At 41.0% G+C, this 18,276-nt stretch overlaps 1 protein-coding gene across 12 annotated transcripts in view; it reads right to left on the reverse strand.

The window, feature by feature from the left end:
* Positions 1-18,276, reverse strand: part of MCF2L (MCF.2 cell line derived transforming sequence like) — a 419,732-nt gene that overhangs the window by 95,167 nt on the left and 306,289 nt on the right. For all 12 annotated transcript variants that reach the window (XM_033948040.1, XM_033948048.1, XM_033948047.1 and 9 more), the window contains 6 exons: positions 16,979-17,170; positions 16,062-16,221; positions 15,740-15,816; positions 11,587-11,663; positions 4,928-4,994; positions 3,177-3,292 (listed from right to left, as the gene is read on the reverse strand). In XM_033948040.1, coding sequence (XP_033803931.1) covers positions 3,177-3,292; positions 4,928-4,994; positions 11,587-11,663; positions 15,740-15,816; positions 16,062-16,221; positions 16,979-17,170 — 689 coding nt within the window. The remainder of the gene's footprint in view (positions 1-3,176; positions 3,293-4,927; positions 4,995-11,586; positions 11,664-15,739; positions 15,817-16,061; positions 16,222-16,978; positions 17,171-18,276) is intronic.

Raw genomic sequence — 18,276 nt, forward strand, 5'->3', positions numbered from 1 at the left:
TATACTCTTCTGAATCTTATGAGGGTAAAGAGAAGGATGGTATAGATTTTTTAAATTTAATTATTGGTCCGAAAGTTCCAGATCATATAAAAAGGAGTTTAGATGAGCCTATATCATTAAAAGAATTAGAAACGGCATTGAAATCTCTTAGAGTTGGATCCGCTCCAGGTGGGGATGGATTTACAGTGGAATTTTACAAATCATTTCAAGTTTCTCTATTACCTCAATTATTAAATTTATTTAAATCCCAATTGTCTAAGGGATGTATTACAGGTACTATGGCGGAATCAGTAACAATTGTTTTGCCAAAGCCAAATAGAGATCCTACTTTGGTTGCAAATTACAGGCCCATTTCATTAATAAATGTGGATGGTAAACTTTTGGCCAAGATTTTGGCTTTACGATTAGCTAAGGCTCTCCCTTTTATCATTGATATGCATCAAACTGGTTTTGTGGCAAAAAGACACTCCTCTGATAATACTAGATTGGCTTTTCATATGTTAAATTTATATAAAGAAATTGCAGATCCGGTTTTTTCCATTTCTTTAGATGCGGAAAAAGCGTTTGACAGAGTTGAATGGTCTTTTATGTATCAAGCACTTGGTTGGTTTGGTATTGGTCCGGGATTTATTCAAATGATTCAAGCTTTGTATAGCTCCCCTTCTGCAAGATTGTACATTAATAATAGTTTCTCTGATCGGTTTACTTTGCGGAGGGGGGTTAGACAGGGTTGTCCGTTATCTCCTTTGCTTTTTGATATTGTATTAGAACCCTTGTTATTGGCCATTCAACAAGCAATTCTCTTTTCTGATAGAGAATATAAAGTTTCAGCATATGCGGATGACATATTGCTGTATTTGAGGAATCCTGAATCTACCATTCCATGTTTATTGGAGTTGATTGATACATTTGGAAAATTTTCAGGATATAAAATCAATTGGAATAAGTCTGAGATTCTTCCTCTTAATGTACATTGTACTAAAGGTTTATTTGATGCTTTTTCATTTACCTGGAAAGAAGAGGGATTAAAATATTTAGGTATAATGATAAAAAAGACGTTGGAAGACACTTTGAAAGAGAATGAAAAACTTTTATTAAAAAAAATAACAGAAGTATGTGAGCATTGGAATCCGTTACATCTTTCATGGTGAGGGAGAGTGCAAACAATTAAAATGATGATTCTGCCTGTAGTTTGTTACCAAATGAGTATGATACCAATATTTTTTCAGGGGTCATTTTATAAAAAACTTAATGGTATTCTTACGAAATTTATTTGGCTGGGTAAAAGACCTAGGATTGCTCTAGTATCTCTACAAAAGCCAATTGAGGAGGGAGGGGTTAAATTTCCAAACTTTTATAGGTACCATCAAGCCTATATTTTAAGCCAGGGTATGTATTGGATCCTCCCAGAACTCTATGATAATGCTCCAGATTGGTTATATTTGGAGTGGCATCTTATGTTTCCTTTACATTTAGTTCATGTTATTAGTATAAAAATGCCTAGAAGATATAAACAGAACAGAATTTTGATTGATACATGAAAACTTTGAGATACATTAGTAATCTAACATCTATTCCAATAAGCAAATCAACAAATCAATCTTTATGGATAAACTCCAAGATTCGAATTGGCGGAGCTCAAATCTTATGGAAACACTGGATTATAGCAGGCATAAGAACTTTAAATGATGTTATTTTAAATGGTAAACTGCTTGACTTTTCACAGTTGCAAATTAGATTTGGTCTTGATAAATCACAAAGTTTTAAATGGTTGCAGCTAAAGCAGGCTATTCAGGTGGGGTTCCCTGAATGGAAAACTCTTAATACTCAATATAGTTTGGAGTTCTTATGTTTCCAAGCTGATTTCATGGGACACCTAGCCGCACAGTGGTATAAATTATTATCTGGATTTTTAAATAAAAAGCCAAAAACTGGTCTGAGAGACATTTGGAGCATTGAGATTAAGCATAATATTTCTGCTTCTCAATGGCCACGAATTTGGTCTTGGAGAATGAGATGTACAGTGTCAGCATCTATGAGACAAACTTGGTTCTTTTTATTACATAGAGCTTTTTGGACCCCAGTTCGTTTACAAAAGTTGGATAGCTCTAAATCTAATAGATGCTGGCACTGTAATCTAGAAGTGGGGACAATGGATCATCTAATTTTTTATTGCCCCTGCATTAGGAATTTTTGGAATTCAATTTGGTCTCAAATAAATTGCTTATTGGAAAATCATGTGGAAATATCATATGATACTGTTCTGTTCGGTATGTCTATGAGGAAAAAAAGTCAATTATCAGCACATAACAATAAGCTTTTGATGATAATGATGGGTGTTGCTATGCAACATATTACTAACAACTGGAAAAATTATAGTAATCTCAATTATATGTTTTGGTGGAATTCCCTGTGTCATATTTACAAGATGGAAAGAGCAATTGCAATACAGAAAGGAAGTTATAAAATTTTTTTAAAGATATGGAGACCGATGGTTGATTTTTGTAGTGAATAGGCATCATTTTTCTTTGATAATATACATAGGGGGGTGGGGAGATTGGAAGATAAGATGTAGCAAAATTGAAATTTTGAAGGAATATGATAGTTTTAATGATTGTATAGAAAGATGGGAGGGGGGAGGGTTTTTAATTAATTTACATATTAAGAATATAATGTATGATGTTCAAGTGTTGTATGATAGTATTTCATGTTGTTCTTTTTGTGCACTTGATGTAAGTTTGAAAAAGAATAAAGAAATTAAAAAAAAAAAGAAAATGTGGAGAGAGGAATTCTTTTAGGAAAATGTTGAAGACTAAACTATTTGTTAATGCATTTTTCTGAGCAATTGATTTATATTACATTGAACTTATGCTACACTAAATATGTCTTTTATTTTCTCATTTTATATAGATTTTAACATTTTATGTATGTAACCCTTGTGAAATGTTTTGCATAAAAACGGTATAGAAATTTTAAAAATAAATAAATAAAGGTAGGCAGAGCAGCTCTGGGAATCAAAACAGTATCCTCATGGCAGCCTCAAGCAAAATAATCATATTGTATAACATGTTTGGGTTTCTTTAAGTACATCTCCCATCACTTTTAGAAGACCAATACACATATCCTCACACACATGCATATATCCATTTAAGCAAAAATGTAGGCCTGTACCCAACCTGTTGTGAAAATGATAAATTTCTTCCATGTTGCCAAATAATATATCCTTCTTATTATGGAGATCTGGTGACATGTGATGCATCATAAGGGGATTGTCCATCTCAGCAGCATAACCCTGTGACATAGCAGAGAGGCAAATATATCATCTATAGTTAGTTCATCTGAATGCAGCTGAAAAAGAGTACCAAGAACACATAAATTCAGGATAAGGTGTTCCTTCTACAAAAATATGTTCCGATTGTAACACAAAAATGTACTACAAGGCTTCTAAATGCTGTGACCAGCCAGGTATTCTCCCTGCCAAGGTCCCAGTTAGGGCAGGGGGAAAAGTGAAAATGGAAACCAGGAAGGGAAATTCCAAGGTCCCTCCGGTTCCTCAGTCAGACAATATCTCCTTGGACCACCAGAGGGAGCCTGAGTTGACTGAGGAGGAATTAGGTGATCTTTACCCAAGTCGCCACCGGGGGGAGCCCAAGAGGCCCCTGGAACACTGCTGACTCAGACAGAGTAGGGCGTGCACCTAAGGTATTTAAACCAGCAGTGGAGAGCAGACAGGCAGGCCGGTTAGGGAGGAGGTTTAGGCCTTGTCTCCCTGAGGTACTCCCTAGGCCAAGCAGGTGCACTAACCCTACACCGATGGAAGTGGAGGAGTCGGGACCAGCTGAGGAGCTGTCTTTGTTGGAGGCTGAACTGCCCATGGAATGCCAAGAGAGTTTTCCTGAAGGGGATACCAATTTTCCTGAGGCCATGCAGGTTGACTGGGCCTCAAGCTGCAAGCAGTGAGTTGTTGGTTTTGTTTTCTTAATGTAACTGTTTGCTTGCTTGTTTTTTGTTGATACTTTGACAAAGCTAAGAGTGTCATTTTGGGGAGAGGTTTTGCTAACACCCAGGGAGGGGATTTTGGCAGCAATTTGTTGTGCTTTTTGCCTTGCAAAACCTGTGACACTCTCCTGTACCTGGCAGGGATATTTTAGGCTGCCAGAGGCTTTCACTTTGAGCACTATAGTTGGAGCACAAGTGCCCTGAACTCTACATAATTTTTGTGAAACGGCTTGCTTGAGAGCAGGCAGTGCTAGCTCTGAGGAGAGCTGAACCTCAGGTGTAGCTGGGACTAAAATTAATCCTGACAAAGTTTTAGACTTTATTTTTGGTGCTGTTTATTTTCCTTATTCCTTTTGCTTTACTGCTGTTTGGGAATTCTGACCAGTTTACAAGCTGTAATAATGAACTACTTCCCTCATGAAGGAATGAGTAAAGTTGAATCATTTACCAATGAACTTTGATTGTGGGATCTTTGATTTTTGATTCCTGCCTAAGAACAGTTCAGTCCTGCAGGGTAACTCCATTTCGGGTCACACGCTGGTGTGCTATTCTGGTGTAACCACTGGGAGTGCTATAGAGCCCTGGTCTCAGCTACAGTGGGCTACAATGCGCAGAACTACTATATATACTGTAAATCCACTGAAATGTATATTGTTGCTATAATACCGAATATACATATTTTATCAAGATGTGCTCCACTATTGTCATCAAATCACTAATGAGGGAACAGTTATCATTCTGAAATTGCTGATGTTCTGAACTACAGTGTATTGGAGACCATATTACTTAACATAAGTACAATTAACTTGCAAAGTGGCAATGTATTAACATGATAATTTTACACACACCAGAAGACTATAATTCCCTTAATTCTGTGAATTGGAATAAAATATGAAACAATTAGGAATGCTGAAGTTTATATGAGTACCTCAAGTACACAGAGGAGTTCATCTACATAGACTCGTTCAGTTTCGATAAGTTCATTCATGACATGCCTGTGACCAAAAATACCAAAGAGATTATTTATTGCATTCAACTTTTATATAATACCAATTGGCGTAAATATATGTGCCTTGTCAAGATGATGTGCTCTTTGCTGATAGGCTTAGTTTGAGCTGTGGTCTAGGCAGAGTACAGCCCTGGAATTTGCCAGTACACTATTCACAAAGCATATCTGCAACACTTGAAAGGTATTAAAAATTCAATTTTACAGAACAATGTAAATCAACATTCACAGTCAAAGCTATAGTGTGAAGAAAATGTGCCACAGCACCGAACAACACAGCAGCAGCTCAATGTAGCAAAACAACAAAAAGATTGTGGAACAGATCAGATGTACAAGTCTGTAGTTTAATAAGCATCCAGATAATAACTTAAAAACAATCCACAAAGGATGTATACAGTCATAAGGGACTCACAGGATAGAAATCAAATAATGTATAAAATAAAAATGACCTTCCAAGGGCCGTGTTTCAGCAAAATAAAAATGTCTTCCTCAGAGATCCTATAGAATCCACAAAAAATCCAAGTAGTTAGGCTACAAACAAGCAGCACAGCCTGGTACATCCGATGATTGTTTTTAAGTTATTTGGACGCTTGTTAAACTACAAATTGGTATATCCGAACTTCTGTTCCACAATCCTTTTTTTGTTTTGCTGCTTCATTTCCTTTGTGGAACCTTTTGGTGCTATTTGGATTTTATTGTTTTGGCAGCTCATTATAGCCCAACATCATTCTCAATGCACAGCCTTAAAACAGTCTTATAGAATGGCAGTAAATGAACTCTCAGTCTAGAGAGGCCAGGGAGATTCTGCCCTGGGGACCTCCAGTGGAACCCCCATGAGATCCACTTAGATGCCAACTGATACCTAGAGAAATCCAGCTGCAGTCTTCCCAGGCATCCTGGATTTTTCTAACAGGACTCAAGGAAAGGAAATTAACAGGTAAGTTAACATTCAATCTTCCTAATCATTTTGCTAGACTAGTCCAAATGAGTGGGAGGTACCAAAACTTCTAGGTCCAGGGAAGAAGACAAGTACTTATGGGACAGTCATGTCATCAGTTCCATTCTCCTGAAAATCCAGCTTGCAATAATAAAGCCAAGGAAGTAGGGAAACAAGAAAAATCAACCAAGCTAACCACCAACCTTGAACCATATGGTACACTTTCCCAGGCCTGGTTGAGAGTACACTTTTCCCTCCATATTTGCGGTTTCAGCTATTGTGGTTTTTAGCTTGCTGACTCCCCCCTCCCAAAATTATGTCAGCTTGCATAGAGAAATCGCTGATTCCAAGCACTTTCTTCACCGTGTTTTGCCTCTCGTTCAGGAACAGGCCAGGTCTCCCACCATGTTATTCGCGGTTTCACCATATTCACGATAGTTTTTAACATAAAACAGCGAATAGCATAAGAAAAAGTTATTCGCGATTTTTCTGTATTTGCGGGTCTGTTAATCCCCTATCACAGTGAACAAGGAGGGAGGAATGTAATTGCTAAGCTAGCACACAGCCGAGTTTAGCATCAAATCCTTTGTTCTGAGTATAAAGAGCAGGGCCACAGTTTTACTAGGACTATAGAACAGAAGAAGAGCAACAGACTTGGGAGCTAAACTGTTCATCCCTCCAAGAGCACAGCTAGACAACCACATAGGTCCTAAGCATTGAAAAAGGAACCAACACCTAGAAAATCCTGAGCAGTGGTGTACCAAGGGGGGGCGGGGAGGGGGCGGTCCACCCCAGGTGCAAGGCCCAAGGAGGTGTTCAGCTGGCCACTTATCGGGCAATAGGCTGCCACCGGGGAAAGGCTGCCATTGCCGTCATCAGAAAGAAGCCGGCGCCGAATTCTCCCTCCCTGCTGCTTCTCTTCCCCGAGCCGAGGAACTCTAGCTGTCCGACGTCAATTCTGACGTCGGAGAGGACGTTCTGGGCCAGCCAATCGCTGCCTGGCTGGCCCGGAACGTCCTCTCCGACGTTAGAATTGATGTCGGGCAGCCAGAGTTGGTCGGCCCGCGGGAAAAGAAGGAGGGCGAATTCAGCGCCGGCCTGTTTCTGATGGCCAGTGGCAGCCTTTCCCCGGCCGTGGTGGCAGCATGGTGGTGGTAGCGGCGGTGGCATGGGGGAGGGAAGGGAGAAAGAAAGAAAGAAAGGGGGGAGCCAGGGAGCCAGAAAGAAAGCAAGGGGGGGGGACAGGGATCCAGAAAAAAAGAAAGGGGGCAGGGTGAAAGAAAGAAAAAAATGGGGCATGGGGAAAGAGAGAGAAAGACAGACATAGAGAACGAAAGGAGGCATGGAGAGAGAAAGAAAGAAGGGGGCAGGGTGAAAGAAAGAAATGGGGCACGGAGAGAGAGAGAAAGACAGACATACAGAAAGAAAGGGGGCATGGAGAGAGAAAGAAAGAAGGGGACAGGATGAAACAAAGAATGAATGGGGGAGGGAATGAAGTCTGGAGGAGAGGAAGCATACAGGAGGCTGAAAGAAGGGAAGAAATATTGGATGCACAGTCAGAAGAATAAAGTGTAACCAGAGATTGATGAAATTACCAAACAAAGGTAGGAAAAATAATTTTATTTTCAATTTAGTGATCAAAATGTGTCCGTTTTGAGAATTTAGATATGCTGTCTATATTTTGCACTATGGGCCCCTTTTACTAAACTGCAATAGCAGTTTTTAGCGCAGGGAGCGTCGAGAGCAGTGTGGGGCATTCAGCGCAGCTCCCTGCGCTAAAAAACGCTATCGCAGTTTAATAAAAAGGGAGGGGGTATATTTGTCTATTTTTGTATAGTTGTTTCTGAGGTGACATTGCATAAAGTCATCTGCCTTGACCTCTTTGAAAACCCGCGGAATATAAATGATAATTAACATTTTCTCTACGTACAATGTGCTTTGTGTTTTTAAAATTTTATTGTTGGTAGATCATTTTGATTTGGCCACGAAGGTAACGGGGAGGGAGGGAGGGGAGCTGTTGAAAGACATCTAGTAATCCTTGCAGGCTTGACTGCAGGGAATTATTTTTGTAAAATCATGTTTTGTTATGTGACTGGCATTATTTAGACTTTAATTTCTATGAATGAATAGAATGAAAATGATATAAAATTACTTGCTTGTTTTTATGTGCGTGCGCTGAAGGAAAGTGGAGAGAGAGTGGATTGAGGACGCTGAAGGGAAATGGGGAAGAGAGAGTGGGGAGAAGACGCTGATTTATAAATTGACAATTGTACAGAATATTGTTTCTTTTTATATTTAATATAATAAGTTCAATATAAAACAATTCAAGGCTTGTGTGGATGGAATCAGGTGGTTTGTGGGGATGAGGACCGAGCTTACGGGGATTAGTCTAATAAAATGTTTTTTTCATATTTCTCATTATTTGTTTTATTTTTATTTGTTAATTTGTAAAGTGGTGATTGTTATGTATCAGTTTTTCAAATTTACATCTACTGTCTTTATATTTTGCACAGTATTAGAGGATATGTATTACTGTTTTTGTGGTGTTGTGGTGTTGCATTGTATGCAGAGTCTGGTTTCTTGGCAGATCAGTTTAACTTTTGTTTACATATTCCTATTTTTAGTTTGTGATTATTCCATATTGGGCAAAGGTGTATCTGTCTGTGTGAATGAAAAGGACATGGCTTTCTGATAGCATCGACTGTACTGGATCAATTGACTGTGCAGGATCTGGTTTGTTTAGTTTTACAATGTATGTGTTGGTGTTCTAGTGCTCACTGCAGTGTTTAAGATGCTGCCTTTTCCTAAATACACTCTTGTGCGATATGTAGATTGTTACTAAAAATCATATTTTTCATATAGATAGGGGGGGGTGTCAAAAAATGATGGGCCCTGGGTGTCACATATGCTAGGTATGCCACTGATCCTGAGTCAACGCTTATACATCCTAGACCCTCCAGTGTAGGTGCAAGGTTCTAAGGCTGCCACCATATAAACTCAGTAGAAAGCTGGAGCAACCTTGGCTCTGCCAATCAGAAAGGAAGAAAATGAAACTTTCCCACACTCTTAGTACTGCATATCAGAGGAAAAATGGAAGGAGGGTGCCTGCCTACTCTTTATACAACATTTGGCACAAGCTGCTTCCCTTAGTTCATAATAGTTAATATTCCCTGATTTTTTTCTTCTTTTCTTTCCCCTTTCTCTACTTCAGCACAACCAACAGGTCTCAGACCAAGCTGAGGACCTTCCATTTAGCAAGTAAGCAGAAATTATTGCCAAGGCAGAGCAACTGATGTAGAAAATAGCATAAAACAGACAAATGGTAATACAAACCACTTAAATGAGACAAAGAGCACAAATGAAAGAAACTGCATCCTAAACAGCTTGCCCTCATACTGCTATCACTAGGGATACCTCACACCCTTACAGGCTTCTCCCCTTCACCAGTAAGTGTGAGAAAGCCTCTCTGGTGGCTCAAAATAGAGGAATTTGCATTTATCCCTTAAGAGTTCACTAAGCCAAGCTTGAAAAGTGCCTGTTGCAAACCTGATTGCTGCAGGAACACCAAACAATCACTCTGCTCCCACAGCAAGTCTGAAACTTTCCCCCAACATGACCTTCCTCATGCCACTGCTAGTCATTTGCTATTACCTTGTGGGTCCTGGCTGTGGCAGAGTTGCCTTCCCACATTCTCCACATCAGAGCTTGCCAGTGAATAATGCTGACTGCAATCACTCCACCACCCAACAGCCACACCAAAAAGGCTTCCACTTTGTGGCATTCGCATTCGCACTCCAGGATTCCTGCATTTGGTGAAATAGGGGAAGGCACCTAAACGTCTCTCCAACCCAGAGAACTAACCTCCTGGCTGCTTCCTGTGCACTGCCACTTCCTGCAAGATGCAGACTTATAGGCTAACAAATGCTCTTACATCTTTTAGCTGATAAAGATGAGGGAGGGCCCCAAATAAGGAAAAGGAAGGTAGAGGGGAAGATTATGGGATGTATGGAGAGTGAAAGAGACCAACTGGTACTCATCACCTTGCTGGCAGCAGTCCTCCAAGTTCATTGCCAGTAGTCACTTCCCTAGGTCAAGACCTGGAGGCCAAAGCCTGGGATCTCTGGACCCTTGTCCTGGCACTGTCCAACAGGATTACCAAGCAAATGCCTATTCCATTACTGGTTTACTATCACAAGGACTGCACAAGTTCTGGCCAAAGGAGTGCTTGGAGGGGGAGGAGGAGGGACAAATCCTCCAGCATAGATTCCTCTTATGGGGTGCCTCAGGGACGTTCAAAGAAACTCTGGCAGCTCTCCTGAGCTTCACTCTGTGTTTTCACAGGCTCCTGCTCATGCCTGTTATTTGCACACAGGGCAAAAGATTTCAGTGTACTGTCTATAAAACCTAAATGATGAAACTTGGGATTCATGGAGGACTCCACCTGATTAATGGGGCAAAGGTCCATAGACCAATTCCTGAGTTTTCCCATGGGCTACAGACCATATCCTGTGCCCATCGCAAATAAAAAAACAGCTATCCTCATGCACCAGTTTATCTGTACCATCTGCTGGAGGCAGATAAATACTGGCAAGCTCCAGGGCTGCACTGGCCTTATGCTGATGATGAGCAAAACAAAAAACTGCAGACTTTGTACACGATGCAGGCAGACTTTATTTATAACAAGTAAAACATTAGATTAAAAACCTTTTACCAGGCAAGGGACCCAACACGGTCCGTGTTTCGTATAATCTTCATCAGGGGTCCAATAAATAACGTGCTGAGGAAATCTGAAATGCTGGTGACACGCTGAAAGTGCTGCCGAAGTCACTTTCAGCGTGTCACCAGCATTTCAGATTTCCTCAGCACGTTATTTATTGGACCCCTGATGAAGATTATACGAAACACGGACCGTGTTGGGTCCCTTGCCTGGTAAAAGGTTTTTAATCTAATGTTTTACTTGTTATAAATAAAGTCTGCCTGCATCGTGTACAAAGTCTGCAGTTTTTTGTTTTGCTTGCTCTGGATTGTTTTTCACTGCAGACAGTTGTACCATTGTTTCTTTACTTTGGTTGGCTTATGCTGATGATGACATCACTGAACTGTCAGTGTGCTCTGCCTCCATCTGCTAGTAGGGGGACATCTCACTCATCTGGACTGGACTCGCAACATAATAAAGAAGATTCTTACTATTAAACAAAAATAGTTGGGCCAATAGTCAAACCAGTAAATAAATATCTTCTTATCTGTGTATTTTCAAATATTATATGGATATCAGACTGAATGGTTCAATATTATCCATACAAGGAGTCAGTTTTGGGACACTTCGAGGAGATCTAAAAAATTTGCCATTTAGCAACCATTTCCAGCCACTAAATTAAACAGATATTATCAGCATGGTGATTGCACTATCCCTATATTTAGCACTACTATCTATGAGGACCACTACACTGAATATACAGACCAAGTTAAGCACTGCAGCTAGATTCAACTTATTACAGTCACTGCACTGGCTGAACATCAGACCCAATAATTACAAAAGTAAAATCATTAATCTCAGAAAGATTTGATGAACATGCACCAATTCAAAATTAAGCCTGTATTTAAAACCTGCCAGACTTCCATCACAACTCCAAGATAGCCCCACCTTCGTAATACGGCCAGGTTTTCTTCATCCTCCATGACAGACCCACTTCGGTTTTGAAAGTTTTCATTCAGTTCACTCTGTGGATTATGGAGTTTAAAGAGGTTTGTTAACAAAAAAAACCAAAATTGACAAATGGCAAAAGTATTATTTATTTATTTATTTATTTATTTAGATTTTTATCCCGTCCTCCCAGTAGCTCAGAATGGCCTACAAGCAAACATTCACAGTGGAGTACATTTGGACAATACAAAGACTATACAGTAGTTTAAGTACAAGGACTATGCGGCAATTTAAGTACAGGTTAAGAATGGACTATACAGCAATTTAAGTAGAAGTTTAGAATGGAGAAGACAGGGTAGAGGGGAGGGGGGGCTAAGGAAGGTGAGGCATAGACTGCGGTTGAATTTTAGTTAAAGAGAAGGGTCTTTACCGCTTTCCGGAAATTCATCAATGAGTTCTGTAATCTGATTTGCGGAGGGAGTTGGTTCCAGAGTTGGAGGATGAAGTGGCTGTAGGAGCGTTTGCCGGCGATTTCTGACAGGAGAGACCTTCCTGGGGGGATGCATAGGCGTTTCTCCATTTCTGAGCGGAGGGGGCGGGTGAGGGGTGTACAGGGTTAGCTTGGATTCTATGTAGGCAGGGGTGGTGGCATAAATTATTTTATGCGCTATTACCAGGGCTTTGAATGCGCAGCTTTGGTTAATTGGAAGCCAGTGTTCAGCGCGGAGGGCTGGGAAATAAATCTCTCCCCAGTTCTACATAGGAGAGCAGCGGTAAAAACCTAAAATAAACTGCAAAGAATTTATAAATGTGAGGAGAGGGTCCTCAGTCTTCACAACTCACCACAGGGTAAAAACCCCTCAAACAGAGTTATCATTCCAATAAACCCAAAAAGGTATTTCCTTGTGAAACATCACAGGACCGTTCCCACAGTGCAAGTGAATATAAACTGTGAAGTCTCTTAATGTGACAAGTGCATTTTTACAACAGGATTTAGACCGCTGCTGTCCTATAATAGAAAAAACAATTCAGCGTACAAAAACCACGACGTTACAAATAATGGCAGTGAGATGACAATCACAAAAATGCTGGAGAAAATCAAAATAACCATGTACTTATCTCACTGATAGAAAAACCAAAATTTCCAAAAGCTACGCGTGCTGTTATAAGTACATGCTTATTAACTTTAGATCATTTATTGTTTTATTGTCCATTCATTAAGGCTTTTTGGGAGCCTATTTGGGATCAAATAAATTGTTTGTTAGAGAACCATGTAGCATTGTCATATGACACAATTTTATTTGGCATGACTATGAGAGCTAAATGTCAAATATCTGCTAATAATAACAAGCTTTTATTGATATTAACAGGAGTTGCCATCCAACAAATAACACATAATTGGAAGGACTGTAGAAGACTGAATTATTGTTTTTGGTGGTCTTCAGTTTGTCATATGTATAAAATGGAAAGAGCGTTGGCTGTTCAAAAAGGTTATTATAATAAATTTAAGAATGTGTGGGGATCTTTATTAAATTATAGTAATGAATAAGTTACACTTTTCCCAATCTTAATACACATGTGGATTTGGGGAGGGGATTTCTTGTTTTTCCATTAAGAATATATAGATGATTGTCGTAAGATATTATTTTCATGTGGTATATATTAGTTGTATATGAATTTGGGAGGGGGGTGGGGGTTAAATCTTCTTGGTGTAGGATATTGAAAAGTTTTCAAGTGATGTTGTATTATATTTGGTTGATATTTACTGTACATAAGAACATAAGAACATAAGCAGTGCCTCCGCTGGGTCAGACCTCAGGTCCATCCTGCCCAGCAGTCCGCTCCCGCGGCGGCCCGAACAGGTCACGGCCTGTCTGAGACACCAGAAGGGGCCCCCTTGCCACCTTGGTTTCCCATTGAGTTTTATCTTCCCATCGAAGTCCTAACCCTCCGGTCTTGCACATGCACGACCTGGTCAGATTTCTATACTTATTACTTGGTTTGCTTTCTATACCTGTGTTACATCCCAGCACCTCTCTCAGTATCCCACGATCCCCCTATCCCTCAGGAATCCGTCCAATCCTTGTTTGAATCCCTGTACCGTACTCTGCCTGATCACTTCCTCCGGTAGCGCATTCCAAGTGTCCACGACCCTTTGGGTGAATAAAAACTTCCTTGCATTTGTTCTGAACCTATCTCCCTTCAGTTTCTCCGAATGCCCCCTCGTGCCTGTTGACCCCTTCAGCCTGAAGAATCTGTCCCTATCCACCCTCTCTATGCCCCTCATGATCTTGAAGGTCTCTATCATATCTCCCCTGAGCCTCCTTTTTTCCAGAGAGAAGAGCCCCAGCCTATCCAACCTCTCGGCATATGGGCAGTGTTCCAGCCCTCTTACCAGTTTCGTTGCTCTCCTTTGGACTCTCTCAAGCACCGCCATGTCCTTCTTGAGGTACGGCGACCAATATTGAACGCAGTATTCCAGATGTGGACGCACCATAGCTCTATACAATGGCATGATGACTTCCCGCGTCCTGGTTGTTATGCCCCTCTTTATGATGCCCAGCATTCTGTTGGCTTTTTTCGAGGCTGCTGCGCAGATGGCTTCAGTGATGCATCTACCAGCACACCCAAGTCTCTCTCAAGACTGCTGTCTCCCAATAATGCCCCCCCCCAATTTGTATTTGAACAGCGGGTTCTTTTTACCTATATGCATGACCTTGCATTTTTCCACGTTAAAGCGCATTTGCCATTTGTTTGCCCAGTCTTCCAGCTTGTCCAGGTCCCTTTGCAGGTCCTCACACTCCTCCCTAGACCTAACTCTGCCACACAGTTTGGTATCGTCTGCAAATTTTATAACCTCGCACTTTGCCTCTTTTTCCAGGTCATTGATAAATATGTTGAAGAGTAACGGCCCCAGCACCGATCCCTGTGGCACACCGCTCGTGACTCCCCGCCAGTCAGAGTATTGTCCCTTTACTCCGACCCTCTGCAGTCTACCCGACAACCAGTGCTCGATCCATCTGTGCACATCCCCTCCCACCCCGTGGTTCCACAGTTTCCTAAGCAGCCTTTCATGTGGCACCTTGTCGAAAGCCTTTTGAAAATCAAGGTAAATGATGTCTATAGGTTCCCCATTGTCCACCCGACTGCTTATTCCCTCAAAGAAGTGCAGAAGGTTCGTTAAGCATGACCTTCCCTTACAGAATCCATGCTGGCTTGTTCTCAGTAGGCCATTTCTCTCGATATGCTCGCAAATACCATCCTTGATCATAGCTTCCACCATCTTCCCTATAATTGAAGTCAGGCTCACCGGCCTGTAGTTTCCGGGGTCACCCCTCGATCCCTTCTTGAAGATAGGTGTGACATTCGCCAATTTCCAGTCCTCTGGTACCTCTCCAGTTTTCAAGGATAGGTTGCAAACATGCTGGATTGTGCCCGCTATTTCTTGTCTTAGTTCTTTCAGAACCCTTGGGTGGATCCCATCCGGGCCCGGCGATTTGCCGCATTTTAACCTGTCTATCTGCTTGAGGACATCCTCCTTACTTACCTCTATGTGTTCTAATTTTTCAGCCTGTTCCCCACTCATGAGTTCCTCTGAGTCTGGTATATTAGATGTGTCTTCTCTCGTGAAAACCGACGAGAAGAACGTGTTCAACCTCTCAGCTACCTCTTTATCCTCCTTGATCACTCCCTTCCTATCCCCATCGTCCAACGGCCCCACCTCCTCTCTCGCTGGTCGCTTCCCCTTTACGTAACTGAAGAATGCCTTGAAGTTTTTCGCCTCCCTGGCCAGCCCCTCTTCATATTTCCCTTTTGCTTTTCTAACCTCTCGGTGGCATTCCTTTTGGCATTTCCTGTGCGCCTGGAATGCCACCGAGAGGTTAGAAAAGCAAAAGGGAAATATGAAGAGGGGCTGGCCAGGGAGGCGAAAAACTTCAAGGCATTCTTCAGTTACGTAAAGGGGAAGCGACCAGCGAGAGAGGAGGTGGGGCCGTTGGACGATGGGGATAGGAAGGGAGTGATGTACACTTGATGTAAGTTTAAAAATGAATAAAGAAATTAAAAAAATAAATAAATACATGCTTATTTTGATTGTCTCAAGCATTTTTGTAGTTAATAATGATGTAATAATGATGAGACACAGGCACACTACCTTTACTCTTCTGTAGTTCATCCTTCGAACAGCATTGATTTCTGGACTGGAAGCATAGTCGGAATCTCTTCGGAGACCTAGTGAAGAAAAAGAGATTACGGTAGTCACAAACATACATGTGCCAGTTGAAAATAATACACTGCTTTGTACTTTTGTAAAAGCTCAATAAATGCTTTGGAAACACTCCCATCCACCACAGAACACAATAAGAACATGGACCTTGTTGTTTGTATTAACTGCTTTCTCAATAAAAATTATTTGCAAAAAAAAAAAAAAGAACATGAAAACTTTTAGCTCTCACAGCATACCGGTAGCTCTTTACCTGGAGAAGGGCAAGGAGATTTTGAAAAGCCCTCAGGTCTTGGTGCCACTGGCTGAACAGGCCGGGTTTGCTTTGCAGCGAGCTTCTTCAAGCTTGCTTGTCTTTTCTCAAACATCTCTTGCAAGCTTTCCTGCTTCTGAAAAACTTTGTGCAAATGCTCCTGTAACAGGGCCACAAGCATGTTACTTATCTAGACCAGATATGATGGTTCTTTTTTACTCTTCACAATCCAACGGAAGATGGAAAGAGCAATACAAGAGAGAAGAACGTCTATCCATCTGTATGAGGGCAAAACAACATTGAACATTTAATGGAATTGGATGAAACTTGGCATGTGGGAAAAACAGTGAAAAGACACATTGACGGGAAGTTATCAAGCTGAATTAGGACATTAAGTCATGTTATTTGCCCCTTAATGAGAATTCAAGGGTTCTAATGTAGCTTGTCTTGCCCTAATTTGGGGATATTTAGGTTAATGAGGGATGTATAGTAATGAGCTGCAAAATATGCAAACGCATGTGAAACATGACTTGTGGTATGTACCTTGTGCCATCAAATGCTCCTGGACTGCACCAACAACGGCTTGCAGTATTGCTCCCCGAAATAAAAACAAGTCCCCTTCTCAATTCCTCACTCCCATCAGACCCCCATCCCCAAACACAAGTCCTTCCATACGACTTCCTCCATCTAACGGGCATTCCCTATTGATCTATTGGGTGTACGGGCAGAAGTAATCCCCAGTCACTCCTGCCCTTGGTGACGCCTCCTCAAAAACTGGTGTCCCTAGAAGTATTACCATAGTACTACAACTGCATATTTTATCCTCCTGTTTTCCTATAAATTTTCTATACAATAAATGAGTATGTTAATATGAAAACAGTAAGCAACTATACACTACCCAGCTGTGACATAATTACCTTAAGCTCTTGGGTGAGAACAGATTCATATTGTTTGTAAACATTAGTCAAATCCTTGATTTTGCTCTCTGCTCCAGTGTCCAAGAACTTCTCAATCTCTTGCAGAGCTGATTCTGCTCCATCCTGGGACTGGCATTTGTCCACAGGCTGTGAAGCCAGCAGGTAAATTCCTTCATCACTCCACTTCATGGACTTAAAACCAAAAGATAGAAAATTGTGAGCAGTAGAAATGTAAAAGTGAGTTGTCACTGATCACAGTGAGGACCAAGTTTCATACTGGTGCTGGAGAAGTCTGGATTCTTTGTATACGACAGCTTTTAATAAACCAGTATAAGAATGCTTGAAGACTCTCCCGTTCCCATTAAGGCAGTGGTTCTTGAATCTGTCCTGGGGGACCCCCAGCTAGTCAGGTTTTCAAGATATCCCTAATAAATATGCATGAGGCAGATTTGTATGCCTGTTACCTCTATTATATGCAAATCTGCCTCATGCATATTCATTAGGGATATCTAGCTGGGGGTCCCCCAGAACAGATTCAAGAATCACTGCCTTAATGGGAACGGGAGAGTCTTCAAGCATTCTTATTCATTAGGGATATCTTGAAAACCCAACAGGCTGGGGGGTCCCCCAGGATACATTTAAGAACCACTGAATTAAGGGATATGAAAGGAGAAGAAAACAAATATTGTAATCCTGATTGTTGAAACTGAAAAAAATTAATCAGAATGTACCTGAAAACATAAGTTTATGTTTGCAGAACCTGAGTACTCTCATACCATCAAAAGCTTATGAAAAGACTTATGCTGAACAAATATTTATATTTACTTTCATTTGTAAAAAGATTTTATGGATTCAAACTGGGTTGTTTTTTTTTTCAATGAAGCATAACTGACAAAAACAAACATTTCTAGCAAAGCAAAAAGGCATACATTGTTAAACAGAAGACTCCTGTCCATCCATGCACAAATACAAAGAGATCAAACTCCAAGGGAAATCTTGTGTTGAAGATTTCTCGCTATTATGAGCATGATAATGGGGAGTGACATGGCCTGACTGTAGGCCTTGAGATGCCAGGTATCCAGTGAGACATATACAGGCCTAAGTCAAGGCAGATGTTTGTAAATTAAGGGCACAGGGATGGCGGAAGCAGGAGAAGCAATGGAGTCACAGAGCTTGAGTGTAACAGAAGCCTGTAGCAGAGCTTGACATTTGGAGTAGGGTGACCTTGGGATGATGGAGGGGACAAGAGGAAATTTTTAAAGTGGTGGTTGGAAGATTGTGGGCTGACAGGGTTAAGT

Source organism: Geotrypetes seraphini, chromosome 6, assembly GCF_902459505.1.
Source record: "Geotrypetes seraphini chromosome 6, aGeoSer1.1, whole genome shotgun sequence".
NCBI lineage: Eukaryota > Metazoa > Chordata > Amphibia > Gymnophiona > Dermophiidae > Geotrypetes > Geotrypetes seraphini.